The 18,435-nt window shown below is 48.8% G+C and overlaps 1 protein-coding gene across 2 annotated transcripts in view; it reads left to right on the forward strand.

Annotated features, from left to right (window-relative positions):
* The first annotated feature begins 9,034 nt into the window (after positions 1-9,034).
* The window catches only part of PLCB2 (phospholipase C, beta 2), a 40,157-nt gene continuing 30,756 nt past the window's right edge, over positions 9,035-18,435 (forward strand). For both annotated transcript variants that reach the window (XM_010086384.1, XM_010086385.1), the window contains exons 1-3: positions 9,035-9,118; positions 12,673-12,750; positions 14,729-14,797. In XM_010086384.1, coding sequence (XP_010084686.1) covers positions 9,035-9,118; positions 12,673-12,750; positions 14,729-14,797 — 231 coding nt within the window. The remainder of the gene's footprint in view (positions 9,119-12,672; positions 12,751-14,728; positions 14,798-18,435) is intronic.

The following is an 18,435-nucleotide window of genomic DNA, read 5'->3' on the forward strand; positions in this document are numbered from 1 at the left end:
AGCCCCCCTGGCCTCTCGGGGCGGAGGGCGGTCGGTAGGTACGTGGGTGAGGGGGTCTGAGGGCTCTGCCCCCGGGGCCTGCAGGGCGGGTGGGGTCCCACCCAGCCAGGCTGAGCTCCAGGGTTGGTTTTAGGGCCGAGGGTGAGGAAGGCTCCTGGTAGAGGCCTAATGCAGGAGGAGGGGGTGAGCAGTCTTCCCGTGGGGTGCTGCCTGCAGCTGCCGTGGAGCTTGAGGGGTGCCCTGGCTAAGCTGTGACTTCTGGAGAGAGGCCGGGTTAGTTCCCTTCAAAGTGGGGTGATCCCAGATGGGCAGAGGTGATCCAACACTCTGTTACTGCTGTTAGGGCTTGAATTGGCCTTTTCCCCCATGTGTTAGCCCCTCACAAAGCCATTACACTGACTTACAAAGGCAGCTGAAACACTGCTCTAGGGTATGGCTCAGCCTTCATTTTTTTTTTCTTTATATTGCAAGTTGTTCGCTTTTGAGAATGATTTAGTTGCTCCCTTTACAATCATTTTCTCCCTTAAATCTTAGGCCAGTCAGGTGTGTTGCAGCAGAAAGCCTCTTATTCACAAGCAGTTGCAGTTCTGAAAAAGGCTGACGGCAGCTGGAGAAATGACTGTCACCCAGAAAGGCATCAGAGAAAGTGAGTGACTGAGTTTTAAGTTAACAGTAGCATTTTATTTTTTACTTTTAATAGCAGGAAAAAATAAGGAGGGTGGGGGGAGAGAGAGGGAAAACCTGAGTTTTTGCAGGAGGAAGTATGGAACTTGCAGCTCTGAGGAAGACTACTGGGGCAGAAAATATATTAGAGAATAGAATGGAGTAACTTCAAAATAACTGTAATTCTTGTAAAAATGGTAGATTGTGTTGACTAAAAGCTCCAGTGCTGCAGCATGCATGTGGAAGGGTAGCACTGCAATGATGGTGTGTGCATGCTGACCTTCATCTGGACACAGCAGGGAGCTCCCAGTGTCCAGCAGCAAAGAGAGCCTCCTGCAAGGGGCTGTGGAGCCCTTCAGTGAGCAGTGTCTGAGTGCTCTGGTGGATTCTGACAAGGGCAAAGGAATTTTGGGCACTAAGCTTTTTTTGTGAGAGAGCAGCTATGCAGACATGGATGTTCTGTGTCCAGACCCTGCTCTTGCTTGGGTGGAAGGGCTAAAGGGTATGATGTCGTGCTGCCAGCTGTCCTTGGAGATCTTCTGCCTTTTGGCTTCAGCACAGGTCTCACCTATAGTAATAAAAATCATGTCTATGTGGAATAGATAAAGGAATGAGGGGATCCCGCCACAGCTGCCCTGCCAGCCCTGGTGAGGGTGGCAGTGGTTTCACTGCCTCTTCGGGGCAGAGGGGCCTTATTCCCCATGGCAGGGGGATTGAACTAGATGATTTTTAAAGGTCCCTTCCAGCCCAGGTGTTTCTATGTCCGATATGCTCTATCCTCCTGAAATGTTTAATTTTCATGAAATGTTGCCCTAACTGAGTATGTCTAGGAAATATTTGTTAGTATTATGTTAGTATTCGATGGGCTCCTTACCTCTCTTGCCCTGATTAATTGTACCTGACTGTATTTTTCTTGAAGTCAAATTTCACACACCTGAATAGCATGAGCTGATGGCAGCCTACTGACAAAGTTTTCCTGAGTCATAAAAATGCATCTTCTGTGTTGTTCTATAGATCCTATACAAAAATTCCCTTGGGCTGTTTATGTTTAAGTGGTACATTTGGATTTATAGCACTTCCTACAAAATGGATTTTCTACTAATTTTTCAGGCTGTTTTCTCTTGATGATGTGTTTGCTCCAGTCCCTCCTCCCCTTGCTTCTCATATTTCATTCAGCAGCTGTCTGCTGCTCCATCTTTTCTTTGCATTTAAAAGAAAAAAATCTGTAACTTGATTGTGGCTTCAGCACACCTTTCCTCTGCTTTGTGTATGCCACTGAGCTGTTTATTTTGTGGTTAGAAACTCAGCTTATGCTAGAGTATTTTGAGTGTGGACCTTTTCTATCTAGCATAGTTACTTAGATCTTCAGCTTGTTTTTTAATCCATGTAATATTTTTAATCAATGTAATAAAAAGCAGTTACAGCTGTGCATTTCAGTCCTATGTCCCCCAGATCAGTTTCCCCTCCTGGGAAGGAAGCTGATCCCTAATCTCTGTGCAGATGATTGCTACTCTTTCACTGGTGCTGCTTTTATTCCTCTTCTCACCAAAACTTCGTTTATAAATCCAACAGTTAATAGCACTCCTTTTCTGTTTTTCCATCAGTGGAGGTCTTGGTAGGCTGGACTGGCGAAGGACATGCGGTGGAGCTGTAGGAGCAGTCCCAGCAAAGGTCGTGAGTGGGGTGTGGTTGAGAACCCACTGCACCTCGTATCATTTGGATGTAGATTCTAGGAGCAACTAAAGCTGCTCCAGATAGAAAATGGGGCAATGGATAATTAAACATGCGCTACACTCCCTCCTGCCTCCCCAAGTGCCTTGCTCCCCTCCCTGTCACTCAAGACTATAGCTCTGTAGTAGTCTGAAAACTGAACTGTGTCATTCTACAGACATTTGACCTTCAGCCTAGCATCTTCAGCTCCCTCTTGCACTTCTTGCTTCTTCAGGCTGCAGTGTGCCTCCTGGCTAGGTGTAGACTTAGCCTTCATAGAAGACAACAGTTCCACCACATTATTAGAGAAATTCAGTGTTCTTAAGTCTCTGTCCTCTATGCCAAGCCCTCTGCTTCGAGTAAGACTTGCCTTCACTAAATACTAAGTCTTGTTGGCTTTTGCCACAGTCAGGTGTAAGCTTTTCTTTTTACTGTGTGAGCTTCTCTCCAGGTCCTTTTGTTCAAGTGCAGGCAGCTGCCAGAAGGCGTGTGCCTTCTGTTCCTAAACTCAGTTCCTTGCTAGCAACCCCACATAAAAGCAAATGAGAGCCAGGAAGCCAGAGCTGCAATAATGATATTTTCTTTATCCTCTGGGTTTTAGCAGAAATACCAAGCTGTGTGTTAAGCAGGCTCCTGTGGTGCATAAGTAGAGCTCTGGGGTGCAGAGCTCAGAGGTCTTGTAAAGTCAGTGAACATGTCAGACACTAGACAAAGCTTCAAAATTATTCCTCTCTGAGATTTTGCCTAACGAACCAGATCACTTGCCTGAGACAAATGCAGTCAAGGGCACATGATGCACCCTGGGACTGGACCTGCCAGCAGAGGAGAGCTGTACAGCCTCAGACACCCTTTCTCCCACGACAGTACAAACTCCGCACTCTTCAGGGTCCTATTGTTTATAAACTTCCCTAATTTTTTACTTGACTTGGTTGAGGGTCCATTTGGAAACTCCTTTCACTTAGAAGCCTGCTGCTTACTGCCTACACCTGTGTTTAGCTGAAAACCCACGTGCTGAGACAGACTGTTGGAGATTTGGTATTCCACCTACCCGCCTGAAGAGCAGTGCTGGAGTTCTGCTCCTCCCCGCTGCAGTGGGATGTTTGCTTGCTCTCCAAGGGCCCCTGAAGGATGTAGCTAAATAAACTTTTATTATTGATTTTCCATGTTCAGTCAGTGGATAGTATCTAGTGCTTCAGGACAGAGAAGACTTAATTAAGGGAGGATTGTTGGCCTAAGATATTACCTCTGTCCAGACCTTGCTTCTGAGCGTAGTGAAACGCTGCCTTGGATTGCCTGGGAGGTGGTTGAGTTTCCACGGCTAACGGAGGCCTCCTGAAGCTCTCGGAACTAATGTCTGTCAGAGCTGATAAATGTCACAAGGTATGGGCTGGATGGCTTCTCGCAGTCCCGCTGCCCCTGTGCTTTTGGTTCAGCACCTTTCCTTCCTGTGTCCTCTCATTAGGAGGCAATCGGATGAGACACCCTACAAGTGAGGCTTATTCTGTGGGGCGTGCGGCTTGGTTACTCCACTGAGGTTAGCTTGTGGAACTCAAATCATCATCCGCTGCCTTGATATCGTACACTCCCTTGTCTGAACTCCGGCTGTGTGACTTCTAAGGCAGATTATAGACTTCATACAAACCTGTAACTTGTTATTGGCTGTGTCATTTCACTGCGTGCAGGACTCCAAGAGGGAGAATGTTGGGGTTTTTAAAAAAAAAAGTTTCTCTTGCGGTGTGAGCCTGTGCTGGCTGTGTTGGTTGTGGCTCTGAACACAGTCTCTGTGCAGGAATCGAGAGTCAAAAATCAGCGCTTCGTTGTTCATTTTGCGAGGAGGAAATGTGGATGTACACACACCCACACGCACTTCACACCCAAACAGAGTTCTGAGGGCTGTATTTTGAAAATAACCAACACTTTCCAGGCACTAGGACAGCAATGATTAATGGCTGTGTAATCTGACTGTGCATCTTTGCCTCTGGTTTTCATGGTCTGCAGAAGCTGAACTTGCCCAGCTTTATGAGCGGAGAATGAGTGTGTCTGAGCTGTGCTTTTCGCTGGTGCACACAGATGTACGTGTATGTGTATATATATAAGGTATTTGTTCCCATGGATGTGTGGGAGAGCACTGACATAGCTTGTCTGAAAGTACAACCTATAACATTTGTAAAATGACAGCACTTAATTCAGAGTTGCACTGACCTGTGATTGCCCCCACAAGCACTGGAACAGGATTTTTTTTGGAAACCCTTATCCACAGTCTCATGGTGCAGCCCTGAAGCTAAAGGGAGCCTGGTTTAGCCTGGTTACCCCCATTTCAGTATAGGATCGGGGGCTGGTTTTTTTCCTCCCCGGGGTGGAGAAGGGTGCTTCTTTAAAGATCCAAAGACATTATTTTTTATACAGAGTCAACACAGGTTTTCACCCTAGTTAATGTAGCTTTGAAGGTGATAGTGCTCCCTGATCTCACAGTAGGTCAGATAAAGAAAACGTGTCTGGAGTTGCATGCAGTGTTAAATGTTTCCTAGAGAGCTCTTTGCCAGGAAATCTGCAATCATTTTGTGTGTTTGCCTGTTTGATAATATGATGAAATAAAAAATTGTTTTCCAAGATCTAATTTTGACCTCTAGAAAGACAGGAGATGATTGAAAATGTACTGCATTGATTGCGCTCGTTGGGGCTGAAAACGCGATGTAAAAATCACCAATAACAGCCCAATGGACTGTTAATTACGGACCTCACTGTGTCTCCATGGTTGGTCAGATGGGTTTTTGTTTGTGGTTTTGGTTTTGTGTTTTTTTTTTTACACCAGACCTGACTGCTGTTACGATATTGTAGTATCTGTGGCCACCTGTCTTTCTGTGCTGTACTCCACTGCCCTCTGACTTCTGCAGATCAGGTTGAAGAGTCGTGCTGCCCGCTGAGAGCTGCCACGAGTCCTTGGCCTTTTGTGGTTTGTGCTCAAAGGAGGACACAAAATATGCCCCGACACACACACTCAGCAGTTTTCCGGGATGGTGAGAAAATATTGGCCTGTGTGGTGCTAATGGTGTCATGAACCCTTTCAGGATTGGCAGGGCTCAGAGGGCAGAACAGACAAAGGAGCAGCAGGGTGAACTCAGATTTGTGTGGCTGTGAGTTTATTGCTGGTGTTTGAAGGCAGTGCCAAAGGCTCTGTGTGCAGTCTCATAGCTGGTCACTAGAGGACAGCGTTACACATTGTAAAGTATAATTATTATAATGGCATACGTCTGGAAGAGATTTCTTACAGCCTGCCTGTGTGCTAGGAGTAGGTTGGAGCTGAGGTTACAAAGGGATTTGCTAGAACTCGGGAGCCATCCCCTTCAGGTGGTTTAACAGGCAGCAGGGCTTACATCACTGTTGACAGACCCTGGCTTGTAAAATCTCCAGAGGTGATGCTGACTGCCCTGCTTCTGCGTGCGCTTTGGGGGACGGGGAGGCTGCTGAGTAGATAGACTCTTCTCTCCCTGGCCTATAGCAAAAAAAAAAAAGGGCGGGGGGGAGAGGGAAGGGAAATTTTTGCCTACCAAAACTGTGGTAGTGGGTGGTGGGATGCTCAGTGGTGAATGTAAGAGGTGAAAGCAGAGGAGGCACTGGGCCCTGACCAGAGGGGATGGAGGGTGAGCACACACTGGGTGGCAGGCCTTGCAGAAGAAGGAAAATAAATACTGCTCAAAGTGCTGCAGCGTCTGCCTGCTGCGATACCAGAGCTTTCAGCAGAGGGCAGGACTGGTGCTTTATTCTATCACTGCTCCGTCAGCCATGTCTTCATGCAAGGGACAGAAGCTCCCACACAGAGCAAGGAGTGTGAAATGAAAGATAAGGAGCCGGGGTTATGCAAAAGGAAGTGAGCTTCAGCTTTTTGACCATCTTTATGCAAGCAGGGATCTTGGCAGTTGGTGGTGTGCAGCACCATGCAGCCTCTCAGGACAGCTGCTAGCCTGGTCACTGCTCTTCATGGGGTTTTTTTGGTTTTTGTTTTTGGTTTTTTTTTTTTTTTTTGGTGGTTGGTTTTGGGGTTTTTTTTTACGTTGTTTTATCTCTTAGGGAAAGCTGACCTTGAGCTACAAGCAAGGAAAGCTGTGGCAGGATTCTTGCTGACTTTAGGTTTGTTGATGAGACAGAGAAAGCTGTTGAATGTCCAGGTCTGATGGAATGCAGGACAGAAGCAGCCTTTCCCTGAGGCCCTGGTTCTGGCAGGAAACAGCCATGGCTCGTGAAGTGGTGATGCTAACGGTGGCAAACACCAGATGGGCCACTGGCACCAGTAGCTGTGGCTGCCTGATCTCACCTGTGGTCCCTCGGCTCTGGGCAGTACCAGGGGGCGGAGCTTGTCCCGCCTCTCACTTCTTCACCTTCTCCAAAGCCTCCTTTAGTGCTTTGTGTTGCAGAGGCTGGGAGGATTGCAGCACTTCTAAGCACGATCAGTGCTCTTTATCCTTTTCACAGCTGCTCCCTAAGATACAGCTGCACAGCCCTGAAACTGCTCTGGCCTTGCAGAAGGGATCAGGTGGGAACAGAGAAAACTTTCACTCCCCACTGCAGCCTCCTATGCTCCCACAGCCTTTCTCTATACATACCTTGGACTCGGGGTCTGTTCCTACGCTGCGTACAAGAAGAGCACAGAGAGCAAAGCCTGCCCGGCAGAGCCTAGTATTTCACTGGCATTTATGCCAAGTCTCAGGCTGTCGCTGACATCCCGGAGTGCTTCCACCTCAGCCCCTGGGATCTGGGCAGACCCCGTCATCTGCTGCTTTGCTGCTTGGGCGTAACAGCGTTCTCTGGGGGGCTCTGGTGATGCCGTCTTGGCTGGGCCTGGAGTACCCCAGTGCTCTGTCGGCTGCCTGAGAAGCACGTGTCACTGACACACGTGCAAAGGAAGCTTAATACCACGCGAGTGGCTTGGTTATGAGACTGGAGGTGATGGATTCCCGTGTCCCTGGTCTCAGCCCTGATACGAGCAGCCACAGCTGTGGGTAAGCCACTTCAGTTTGCTGTCCTAATCAAACAGAGCTAACAGCCTTAGCTTGGATAGCCGCTTCTTGGGAAGTACAGTACCTTGCAAAATATGGTAATAAATGCAGAAAACTCAATGGTGGCTGGAAGTGTAGAAGCTCTCTCAGTCCCAGTTTGTCAGGCAGATTAACCCTTGAAAGAAATGTACGAAGGATGTTAGGTTTGTTCAGGGTTCTCTGTTTCTGCCGCAGGCATCTCTGATAGTTGCTGCCATCTCTGGTTTTTTACAGCTAGAGCACTTGCTACAGCTCCACTTAATCTCTCATGCCACTAACACTTGACAATGCCTTTAGGATTCCTTCAGTCAGCATTCCCCCCCTCCAATCTGCTTTAAAGTGCTGGCCTCATCAGCAAACCAGGTAAGTCAGAGGGGAGAAAGAAGCAGCAAAACCATGCAGCTGGCTCCCTTTGCAGTGTGGGAGTTTCTTTGTCCACCCTGCTTGGAGAATCTGTATTGTTTTTACAGTATCTCTCCCTCTTGAGCAATGGCAAGTGCCATACATTGACTTTCATGGAAGACAACAAGGATAAAATCCCACTGTGTGGCTGAGAATCCCATTACAGCCAGTGTAGCATGGTTATCTCCATTTCTGTTAGTTGTTGGGCTCTGCCTTTTTGGCTAAAATTACCCTTGCCCATGTCAGTCCTTTCCACAGCTGCTCTCCTGGTTAGCCAGTGCACCTCTGCCACCAGCAGCCTCTTGTCTCCTCTGCTGCCCACACGCAATTCCTTTGTTCCAAGGTCAGGAACAGGGGCTCAGTTTTGCCCTGTTTGCTGTTAACCTTCCGTTCTGCTTCCTGTCCCTGCCGTGCAGCTTCATCATTATAATCCACACATCTCTCCCACTCTGTGTTCCAGAGCATCTGCAGTAGACCCAAGTGAATCTGGAGATTAGTGCAGTTCCTAAGAACTCCTGTGAATGTTTTATTTCATCTCTCTGTGGAATTTTCATCTGCTCTGCTGGTCTTTCTCACTTTCAGGTTGACATTCAGAAGAACTCATAAGAGAAAGGAAAAATAGTTAAAGGCTGGACAGTGCAGCAGGTGGCCCCAGACGTGGGGTCTGTACAGAGCAAGGAATAAGTTTATTTTACGTGATATTTGGCCCATCACATGAAGGGGGCAGTCTGCTTGTAGCCAGAGCCTGAGCTGTTCCATAACCACATCTGCTGAAATAGTTTGAGTGTCGGCTGGCAATGTCTGCACTTCGTCAAAGAGAACATTTAAGGAAGTTCAGTTGCGGAAGTGCTACGAACCGTGCGCTTCGCAAGTACAACTCCGAGGAGTGGGTCCCTCCTGGAGAGACGGCGTGCATGCATGCCTGCCCTCGTGGGCATCTCAACCCATCGCAGACTTACCTCTAGGTGACCTTGGGCTGAGCTGCTCCTGCTTGCTTGGAGAGCTGTTGATTTGCAATGCAGATTCATCGGTCCTCGCCTGCCTGTCCCTGCCCCTCCTAAATTTGGCTGGGATATAAGAGGCTGTTTGCTTTCTGATGCCAACAGTGGCAATGGCAGAGCGCCCTGCCATGTGAGAGGCAGAGATAGAGGAGAGGGGGCCAAGGAGGAGCAAACCCTGCAGCTGCTAGTGCTTCTGGTGGCTGAGGAGCACATCTGCGAGGCAGGATGTCAATGCTTACCCCTGTCCTGCAGCCCCCGGAGGTGAAGGAGTATCTATCCAAGGGTGAGCGCTTCATCAAATGGGATGATGTGAGTACCGGGGTTATTGCTTCGCTAGATATGCGTGGTGGCAGGGCAGAGCCTGTGTTGGGGTCAGGGTTTGTGGGGAGGCCGGGAGCGTGTGTTCCCTGGGGGAGATGGGACGTTGTGTTTTGTATCTGGAAGCAGTGATGCCTGGATAGGGAGAGTGAAGTGAGGAGAACAGGAGAGCTGAGAGCTAAGAAGGAAGGACATATGTGTTAGGGTTTGTGATGGGCTTCTGCACCTCTGGTTATTGTGGAGGCTGGAGGTAATGGAGTGTGCCGCGGGGTCTGTGCGCAGGACCCCAGGGTCCCGCCGGTGTTTGTGAACCAGCTGTTGGGAAGGTGGTCACTGCTGGGAGCCTCCCTGGGGAGAGGGGCACATGCTGCCGTCGGGCTTGCATGAGGGGTGGGATTTACTGCAGAACTGAGCGGACTCTCCATGCATCGCAGATAGAGAGGAAATTGGGCTCAAGGTTGCTACCTCTGTGGCCTTGTAGCTGGAGTGGATGGGGGGTGAGCCCTGTCCTCCCACGCCTGCCTGGCTGCTGGGTCTGGGAGCTGCCGAGTGGCAGCAGCCGAGCGGCGAGGGGCCTTACAGGCTGCGGCAGAAGGCTGCTTCTCTCTCCAGCCTGGTGTCCTCTTGTGTCTTCCAAACACCAGGTTTGCAGTCTCCGTTTGCCTTTTGTTCTGAGGGGAAGAAAGTGCAGAACAGCAGAAGAGAAGTTAATTGGAGTGTGATAGTCCCCCTCCTCGCTTTCTAAGGAGGCGAAAGAGTATTTCCTGTAATACCCACGTACCTGAGCAAGGGGACAGCAGCTGCCCTTCCGTTTTGTCTGGAGTATGAATTGTCTGCTGCTGAGCATGAGTGTGGATAAACGGTGGGCAGCTGGTTATGATTATTCACCAAGATCGGGGGGAAGCATTTGATGCAGAATTGCAAATGAGACGCACTAGGAGGAGCCTCCAGCAGTAACGCAGGAGGGATTAGTGCTTGCTTCTGGGGGCGTAAAGCTGGAACAGAGTTCTAGGTCCCAAGGCAGGGTGTGCGGGGGAGGAAGATCACTTGTGTGCAGCGTAAGCAGGGCTGGTCCAGCAGCACTGGAAATGAGAAAGTAATGTAATATACAGCTGCCAGAAAGGATGGGTGCTGAGGGATACAGGCTGGAACACTGGACAGTTGTTCCACTAGCTGCACACAAACAGGAGGGTGACACCAGGGTACGGTGGGAGGTGCAGCCTTCCCTTTCTTTCCAGTGGGGCTGCTGCCTGCAGAACGTGCTTGGGGCTGCTTTGAATTTGAACAGGGGTTTGGTTTCTGAGAATAATAGTAGCCAAACTTGTCTGAAATGGCTGCTGACTTTCTATGCTCAGTCCTTGGGGACCGCTTTCCCAAAAACTTGAAGCTGTTAAGTAGTTCCCTGGGAATTCCTGGGGTAGTCAGGCTCCCTTGGAACCCAAGGTGAGTCAAGCAGAACGTGCTTGGGGCTGCTTTGAATTTGAACAGGGGTTTGGTTTCTGAGAATAATAGTAGCCAAACTTGTCTGAAATGGCTGCTGACTTTCTATGCTCAGTCCTTGGGGACCGCTTTCCCAAAAACTTGAAGCTGTTAAGTAGTTCCCTGGGAATTCCTGGGGTAGTCAGGCTCCCTTGGAACCCAAGGTGAGTCAAGTTGGGCTTCTAAGGCCCACCAAGTGTTTATTTGCTGCTGCAACCATAGAGTTAAGATTTTTCCTCAAGTTTTACTGGTTTGTAAACATTCCTAAAAGGTTGCCTCTAATTACAGACTTGACCTCCAACAAGCCTTTTCCACGAGTGGGCTGTTCTGGTCGCATTGCTCCATCTCATCACGCTTTCCCACAGTTAGAACAGGCTGCAAAGGATGATGGCAAGAGCTCCACGCTGCAGGGTTGCTGCTCTTTAGAGATCACAGGCTCTGTGCTGACTCTTAGCCCTCATAGTAGAAGCAAAAATGTTTCTATCTCTTAAAGATTTTGGATTACAGGATTTTGCTTTCTGCCCTGGAGTTGAACTCCACAGTGTGAGCAGCAGCAGCTTGGCTGCCAGACCATCTTCTGTAGAATTCACCATTTCCTTTGTTGCCAGGAGCCACCCCACAGGAGAGCCTCCCTGCACCCCAGAGCCATCCATGTCCCTGATCAGGAGGCCGGCTGTCCTTATTATGACCTCAACTTGCTTTCAAGAAAGCTGCTTCGTAGGAGATAAGGTTAATCTAGAAACCTGGCACAATTCTCAGCAGTAGTACTACAGTGCCTGTTCTGCTCTTCGTGGCTGGTGGCCACGTGTTCAGGGAGCTAACCAAGAGTGCTGGGAACATGGGCATGATGCTGTGCAGGTCAGCACTGTCCCTAGTACAGTGTGGGAAAGACAGCAGGGAGTACAAGGAGAACATATGATGCACTGTGGCATGGGCAGTCAACTGTAAGGAAGATCCTGAATCTAGAAATGGAGATAGACTGAAGTCTGAGTTCTGAAGACACTGAAGAACCCAGGGCCAACTGACAAATACAACTTCCAAATTCCATTGCTGGTTTTATCTCAGTAGCTGGGTATTTCAGCTTCCTGAATTGAATTTGAAGCCTTCCTAGAAATGGCTGATAGGCCTTATGATCTGTCTTCTGTGGCCCCAGAGGTCAAATGCAGCGAGGAGGCATCCAGGCTGAATGAGCAAATGGGCTGGAGCCCGAGCAGAGGCACCAGCATCCCTTATCTCTGTCTCCAAAGAGCTCACGCTAATTAATCTCTTAGCAGAGGCTTGCATGTGCGATGGAATGGATGTTGTCTTGAAAATGTCCGAGAAGTTGTCTTTAACTGAAAATGCATCAGCAGTGTAATTATTCAGAGGCAAAGTACACAACCCGCCAGCAGCCTGGGTCTCCCTTGCAGCGTGTGCCTTGGTTCTGATCTGGAGTGCCTCCCTGGTGTACGGGGTTCAGGATCAGCCCTGAATAATTCCATCTCATTTTTTGCTGGTGGTGCGTGTGTTTAAACAGCCGCTGCTTTTTATAGTCTGTGTAGAGCTAGCCCATGGAGTTTATGAGCCACCACCGAAAGCAGGCTCATGTGCTGTGTCAGATGGACCCCTCCTTGAACTCTTCCCGACCAGGCCCATTCTCTGAGAGAGAGCCCAGGTGACTAGCACGGGCGCCTAGAAGGTAGATCCAGGGATGAATGCTATCTCTGCTTGGCCTAGGCTGCTTCTGGAGGTGCCTTGGGGGGAAGGCCATTCAAATGAATTAATTGCATCTACAGGTACTTTCTTCTGTTAATTCACTGTACGGAAAGCTCCAAGAGAGTTGTGCTGGCTACATGCGTAGTGTTAGGTGAGACTCGGGCTTCAGCTGAGATCAGCTTCCGTAGCCTCTCACTGTTACTTGGGAGATGTACTAAAATCATCTGGTTAATTTCCATACATCACAGGGGATGATTCACCCGACTGGGTCTATATTTGAACTGGGAACCTTGTGTCCCATGATGGGTTCTCCAGGTCCCATAAGATGCTAACCTTCTTTCTTCTGTGGTTTTTATTTTTTTTTTGGTCAGGAAACAGCAAGTGCTTCTCCTGTGATTCTTCGAGTGGATCCAAAGGGCTTTTACTTATACTGGACCGATCAGAATAAGGTGAGTGCTAAGGCTTCACAGCTTGGTCTCCAAATAGCCAGTCAAGTTTGTGCGAGATTAAAACACCATAACTGCTCGAGGTCTGCACTCAGGGGCAAACTGCCACACTCATTCCACTTAGCAGGAAACCCCTCCCAAAGTACTTGGGAGTCTCGTGCTTGTTCAATGGCAGATTTGTCTGGATTCAGAGGTCCAGAGAAGAACAACAAAGGCAACAAATTCAGAAAAGAGGATTCAGTTCCTCGCTGATGAGTAGCAATGAGGGGTGGAGAGATCTGGCTGACTGGAGGTGGAAGGCTGGGCTTACTTCTGCTTTCCAGAGCAGAGCTGTGGTTCAGCTCTACTTCCTCCTCATGACCTACATGCTGAAGAGGCATGGAGACAAAGAGACAGAGACTGCAGTCCTGCACAGTGCCCTGGCCAAGAGACCTCATGTTCGGTGAGCTCTGCCTTCTCAGAAGATTGTGCCCCAGTGTTGGTGGGGACAAGGCACTGCCACACATCTGTGTCCTCTGAGAACACAGCGTCATGGGGCTGGGGACTGTCACATCCCTCTGGAAGATGTGCTCTCCTTTCAGCCTTCTCCGTCACTCTCATTCCGCTTTCAAGGTCTGCAATTGGCAACAGAGTTTTTGCTGCAAGGGTTCCAGCCAGACAGCAGGAAGAAGTGGTAGCACTGGGGGAGGTGCACAAAACGGGGCAAGGGGAGCTGTTGTCACCCGTCAAAAGTGAGATATTTCACTGGGTTAGTGGTACGAGGGATTTAATTACCTAGCAGAGGGAGCTGGGTAAGGAAGCGTAGCTGACATGAGGAAACCTAGACTGGGGCAGGGGGGCTCATTTTCCTGGAAAATGCTGTTGACTAGCACCTAAAATAAACTGTAAACAATTTTGAGAGCTGCAGTGGAGCAAGAGCCTGTTTTACATCTTTGGGGAAGCACTTGTCTGGCATCTTTCCTAAAATTCTCTGAGGGAATCTGCAGGCAGTGTGAGCTAGCAAGGGTGCTGGGCAAATGCCGGCTGCTGGAGGGTGTTGGAGCAGGCTTGTCAAAGCCATGTGCAGGCTGGCATCAGCACGAGAGATGGGCTGACACAGAGCATGGTGTGGTATGGTCAATAGTTTTTCTGTTGAATTCGTGTGGCTTACCAATCTTTGGCTGACTCTTCATAAGATCTGCTTGTCATGAACAGCAAGGAAGAAAAACTGCACCACTTTCGCACTAGGGATTCAGAAAGGAGCAGGATTAGGAGTGAAATTTCCATCCTGCTTGACAATAAAATGGGGATGCAGCCAGAAGGCATGGTATCCACATTGTTCCTTATTGTGACCTTGGAAAATAATATCTGCTGCAACAAGGATAATTTGTTCTCCAGATCCGTGGTGAGCAGACAAATTAGTAACAGAGGAAGGAAATTCAGGTTGGATATTAAAAGAACAAAATAAACATGACAACTAGCTAGTAGTGAGGATGTGGAGTGGGCTGCCTAGGGAGGGTTGTGGAATGTCCTCCACGGGAATTGCTTCAGAACAGATGAGGTGAAGGTCTGCAGGGAGTGACCTGGGGAGCGGTGGTCCCGCCTGCCTTCCAGCTCAGCTGCTCCATGCCGAGTGCGTGGAGGCAAAACGCAGGCTGAGAATGTCAGTGTGTTGTATTAACACGTGGGCTACAGCTGGGGTGGTTTCCCATATAAACCTGTATGCGTGTGATACGCTCCCTCTCCCGGTGATCCACACCGAGCCCCTGGCCTCACCCTGAAGAGTGCTGCAGGCCACTGTCACCTGCGCACTAGCCAGCCTGCTGGCTTGGTGTATCTGCAGACAGTGTTTCCCTGCCTGCGTTGTTCCTGGTGGGGGAGGGCTCTTCCCCAGTGAACGCCACTGGCTGAGACCTGCTTTGCAGCTTCTGGGGGCTCCTTAATGGATTTCTTTCCTTCTTCCTTGTCTGTCTTCATCTTCCTTGTCCTTATTCTGTTGTAGGAAATGGAAATATTGGATATAACCAGCATCCGAGATACTCGAGTGGGGCGGTTTGCCAAAATCCCCAAGGTGAGTGCGTAGCTTCATTTCTGCCAGTTGTTCGTATGGGAAAGGTGAGGCTGCCTGGGGCTTTGGCATAAGCTGAGGCAGTTTACGCTGGCTTTCTGTTACAAGAAGGTGGAGAGGACCTTGTCTGCTTACATCACAACTGTGTAAATATAGAAAAACCATCTTTGCTCTTGTCCCTGAACTCCCCAGGGCTCCTCCGTGCACCCCAAAGAAAGGTGCATCCAGGGTATGGTGTATGAGCTTGTTGGAAAGAACATGCCAGAGTGGGAAAACGACAATTCCCTTTCCAAGTGCCTGCCAAAAGACTCGTTTTCTGTTGTGCACAGCAGCTGTGTTCTCTCCCTGCCATGCATCTGGGAGCTTTAATCTTGGCCTGGCTGTTAGGTTCACTGAGCCGCACTGGGAAGTCCTGTGGGAGACTTGTGATGCTTCTGCATTGAGTCACCGGAGCTTCTCTCTTGTGCAAAGATGCACAGGCTGGGTCAAGGCAGCTACAAACTCGTAGTTAAACTGAGATTCCAACGCAGTGTGTGGTGGGGGTTTTTTTTTCCCTTTAAAGGGAAGAAAATATAGTTTCAGATAAACTAGTGTTTCTTTTTGGTTTTCCCCCCAAATCATTTTAAATTGTCTGCTTGCAGGGTGGCAGACTAAGGGCAGCACATGCTTATGGCTTTGTTCTTGGTTTCAGTTGTAATTGAAGCTTCCTGCTGCAAAGTTGTCCTTGTTAGGACTTTTTTTTCTGGGTCTGGTTTTTGTTTAACTTTTCCGTGTATGGAAGAGGCAAGCAGAAAATGGAAGTAGAGCTGGAATGTGAGAAGGAAACAAAGGAGTAATATGATATATATTATCATATTATGATATGTATTATCATATGATAACACAGGTGATTCTCAGTCAAAGGGGAAGATTTTGCAATATATACCAAGAGACTCGAGCAGCCTCTTTGCGTAAGTAGTACGGCTGTTTTCTTAATACCACTCTGAAAATGTCTGTGCAGAGCTCCCCAAGACTAATGTGTCGCAAAAGACCATAACGAGGTGGGTGGGAAAGGCACAGCAGAGCTCAATAACAGTACCCATCTTAAACAATTCTTAAAAATCATCATTCCTTCTGAGAAACTCTGTTTCCTCTTGGAAATTCACTAGAATAAAACGTTTGAGTTTTCAACACGCCTAAGACTTTGTCTGCGACTTGTTTTGTGGGAAATATGTTTGACAAAAGCACTCAGAAGTATCTAATAAGTGTAAAATTTAGTACAGATAAAAATTGGGCAATGCACCTAGAGAAAAACCCCAGTCCTAACCCCTTCTGCAATAACAAGCTCTGAGTTTACTATTGCTACTCAGAAACAAGATCGTGAGGATATGGTAAATCTATCAAAATATCATCTCGGTGTTTGGTAGTTTTTGCTCAAAACATACAAATAAGTTCTGTGTTGGGAATTATAAGGAAAGAGTTAGGAAATCACACGACTGTGTAGACCCTGAATGCACCCAGGTCTCTGCATTTTGAGTGTCCTCATCTCAGATGAGACAAAGAAATGGAAAAGGGAGAGAAGAGCAGCAAGATGAATAAAAGAATTAAGTGGCTACTGTAGGAAGAGCATCTGAGTAGGCAGGGGCTGTAGTATGCAAAAAAAAAAAAAGAGGGGGATATGGAGGAGCGTTGTGGAGTGCTGTAAAATCAGGAGTTGAATGGAGACGGTGAGCACGAAGCAGTTTACTCAGTGTTTCTTCCAGTGCAAGAGCTAGACATCAAGTGGAATTTTCCAAAGGCAGGTTGAGCACGAGCAGAAGGAGGTGCTGCTGGTTTTACACCTCGTGTCGCTGCGCTGCGGGATGCCTTCCGGCACAAGTCATGAACATGGACACAAGTTTAAAAAGTCAGGACAAGAAGGAAATGCCCTTTGAGGGTTATTAAAGGCGAGATAGTGCCTCTGGCTTAGGAAGTTGCTGAATCATAAATCGCTGGAAGCTGCTGAAATGTGTCAGGGAAATATCGTTGCGTTTGCCCTGTTGTTCTGCTTTTCCCCAGGCATCTGGATGGAGCTGTGCTGTGACCTGCTGTGGCTGGTGTATCCAAGCCATTGTCGTAGGCCAGAGACAGTATTTTTACAGCCCTGGGAACTGGCTGCAGCTCATTTTTACAAAGAGAAAAAAGTCAAGCACCAAGTGATTTATTAAGTATTCTCAACAGGCAGAAGCGATGCACTTGGTGACAACCTGTGCTGTGAAAATCCCAAGTGCTTTCTGAGTTCTGCATTTTACAGAGACCCATTGAAAATAAGTCCCCTTTTTATTTCAGGGAATTTTCTGGCATTTCTATGACAACGTAGTAAAATGCACCAGGCTCCTTATCCACCTTTCCCTTATGGGATGATGGGAGGTATTGTGCAGGCACTGAAGTGGCCATTGGACCAAAACGGTGGCAGAGGTGTGCCGTCCAGTCCTGGAAATTTTGTATTTACACATGGCTGTACTGTCCACGGTGCTTCTGCAGGGCTTGCTTAAATCCCTCCGTGGTGTATCCAGTTGGCTTTCCTGAGAACAGAGTTTGCTCAAAGGAATGCAGAAAGCAGTGGAGATTTCTTAACGTGAATCAGCGCACGCTCCACATCGGGCAGCTGCGTCCGGTGCATCGTTACGGAGAGGTGTAAATACGAGAAACTGGTGTGACCCAGCAAGCAAAGATCTGCTAGGGGTGAGGGGTGGAAGGATGGTAAAAGGTGCTGTCTCCCCTGTTACAAAACAATGGCTTGGCATGGTTGTGGGATGTAACTGCTGAAGTTAATCAGACGGTTACTTGTTTCATTGGCTAAAAGTGGAGGAGAAGGGGCTCATGGATGGTATTTATGACAAGAACAAGATCACAGCTGCTGGAAGAGCTTTGGCTGGTCGATAACACATTGAGCATCCTTCTCCCCCCTCCCCTGCCTTGCAAGTGACCCCAGAGCAAATCCACAGCCTCCTGCAGCTTGTGGTCTGGTTTTCGTACTGAATCGTGGCTGAAGGTGTTCACAGGGAAGGACAGTGCTGTACTGAGAGGGTCTGTGCTCTTGCTTTCCTCTGCAAGGCACTCTGTGCTTGCCGGCTGTGGTTCAGCCTGCGGGAGGGTGGAACGTGCCCTGAGCTCTTCAGAGGGATGTAGGCGAGCGAGCCTCCCTGCTGAGGGGTGGTTGTACTGGGGATGCTGGGAGTTACCTGCTTTCAAGTGACACTTTCCCACTGCTGCTAAGAGGTTTGGGGTTTTCCTTTGTGACCTCTCTGTGCACAGCAAGAAGAATAACACCAAAGCACCCACGCAGAAAACCACTTCTGAAAAGACCTGCTGTCACACTGCCTCGATGACATTGTCCCAGGTCACAGCATCGTCCCTGCAGGCTGGGGGGCAGGGGCTGGTGGGACCCCCTCCCTGCCACCGCAGTGTTTAGGGAGTAGATAGCCCTGCCACTGCAGTGTTTAGGGAGTAGATAGCCGGCCTGGAGTGCCCAGCACAGCAAGTATGGCACTGGAAAAGGGACAAGTGACTCAGGGCTGGCAGCAATGGGAGCCACCTCCAAATGGGAGAAGGGCCACTGCCGTTTGTCCCAGAAGGAAACGATTCCTGGAACTGAACCTGTCTGAAGGTGAGGGACAGCC

This window comes from Pterocles gutturalis, unplaced genomic scaffold (genome assembly GCF_000699245.1).
Source record: "Pterocles gutturalis isolate BGI_N339 unplaced genomic scaffold, ASM69924v1 scaffold3001, whole genome shotgun sequence".
NCBI lineage: Eukaryota > Metazoa > Chordata > Aves > Pterocliformes > Pteroclidae > Pterocles > Pterocles gutturalis.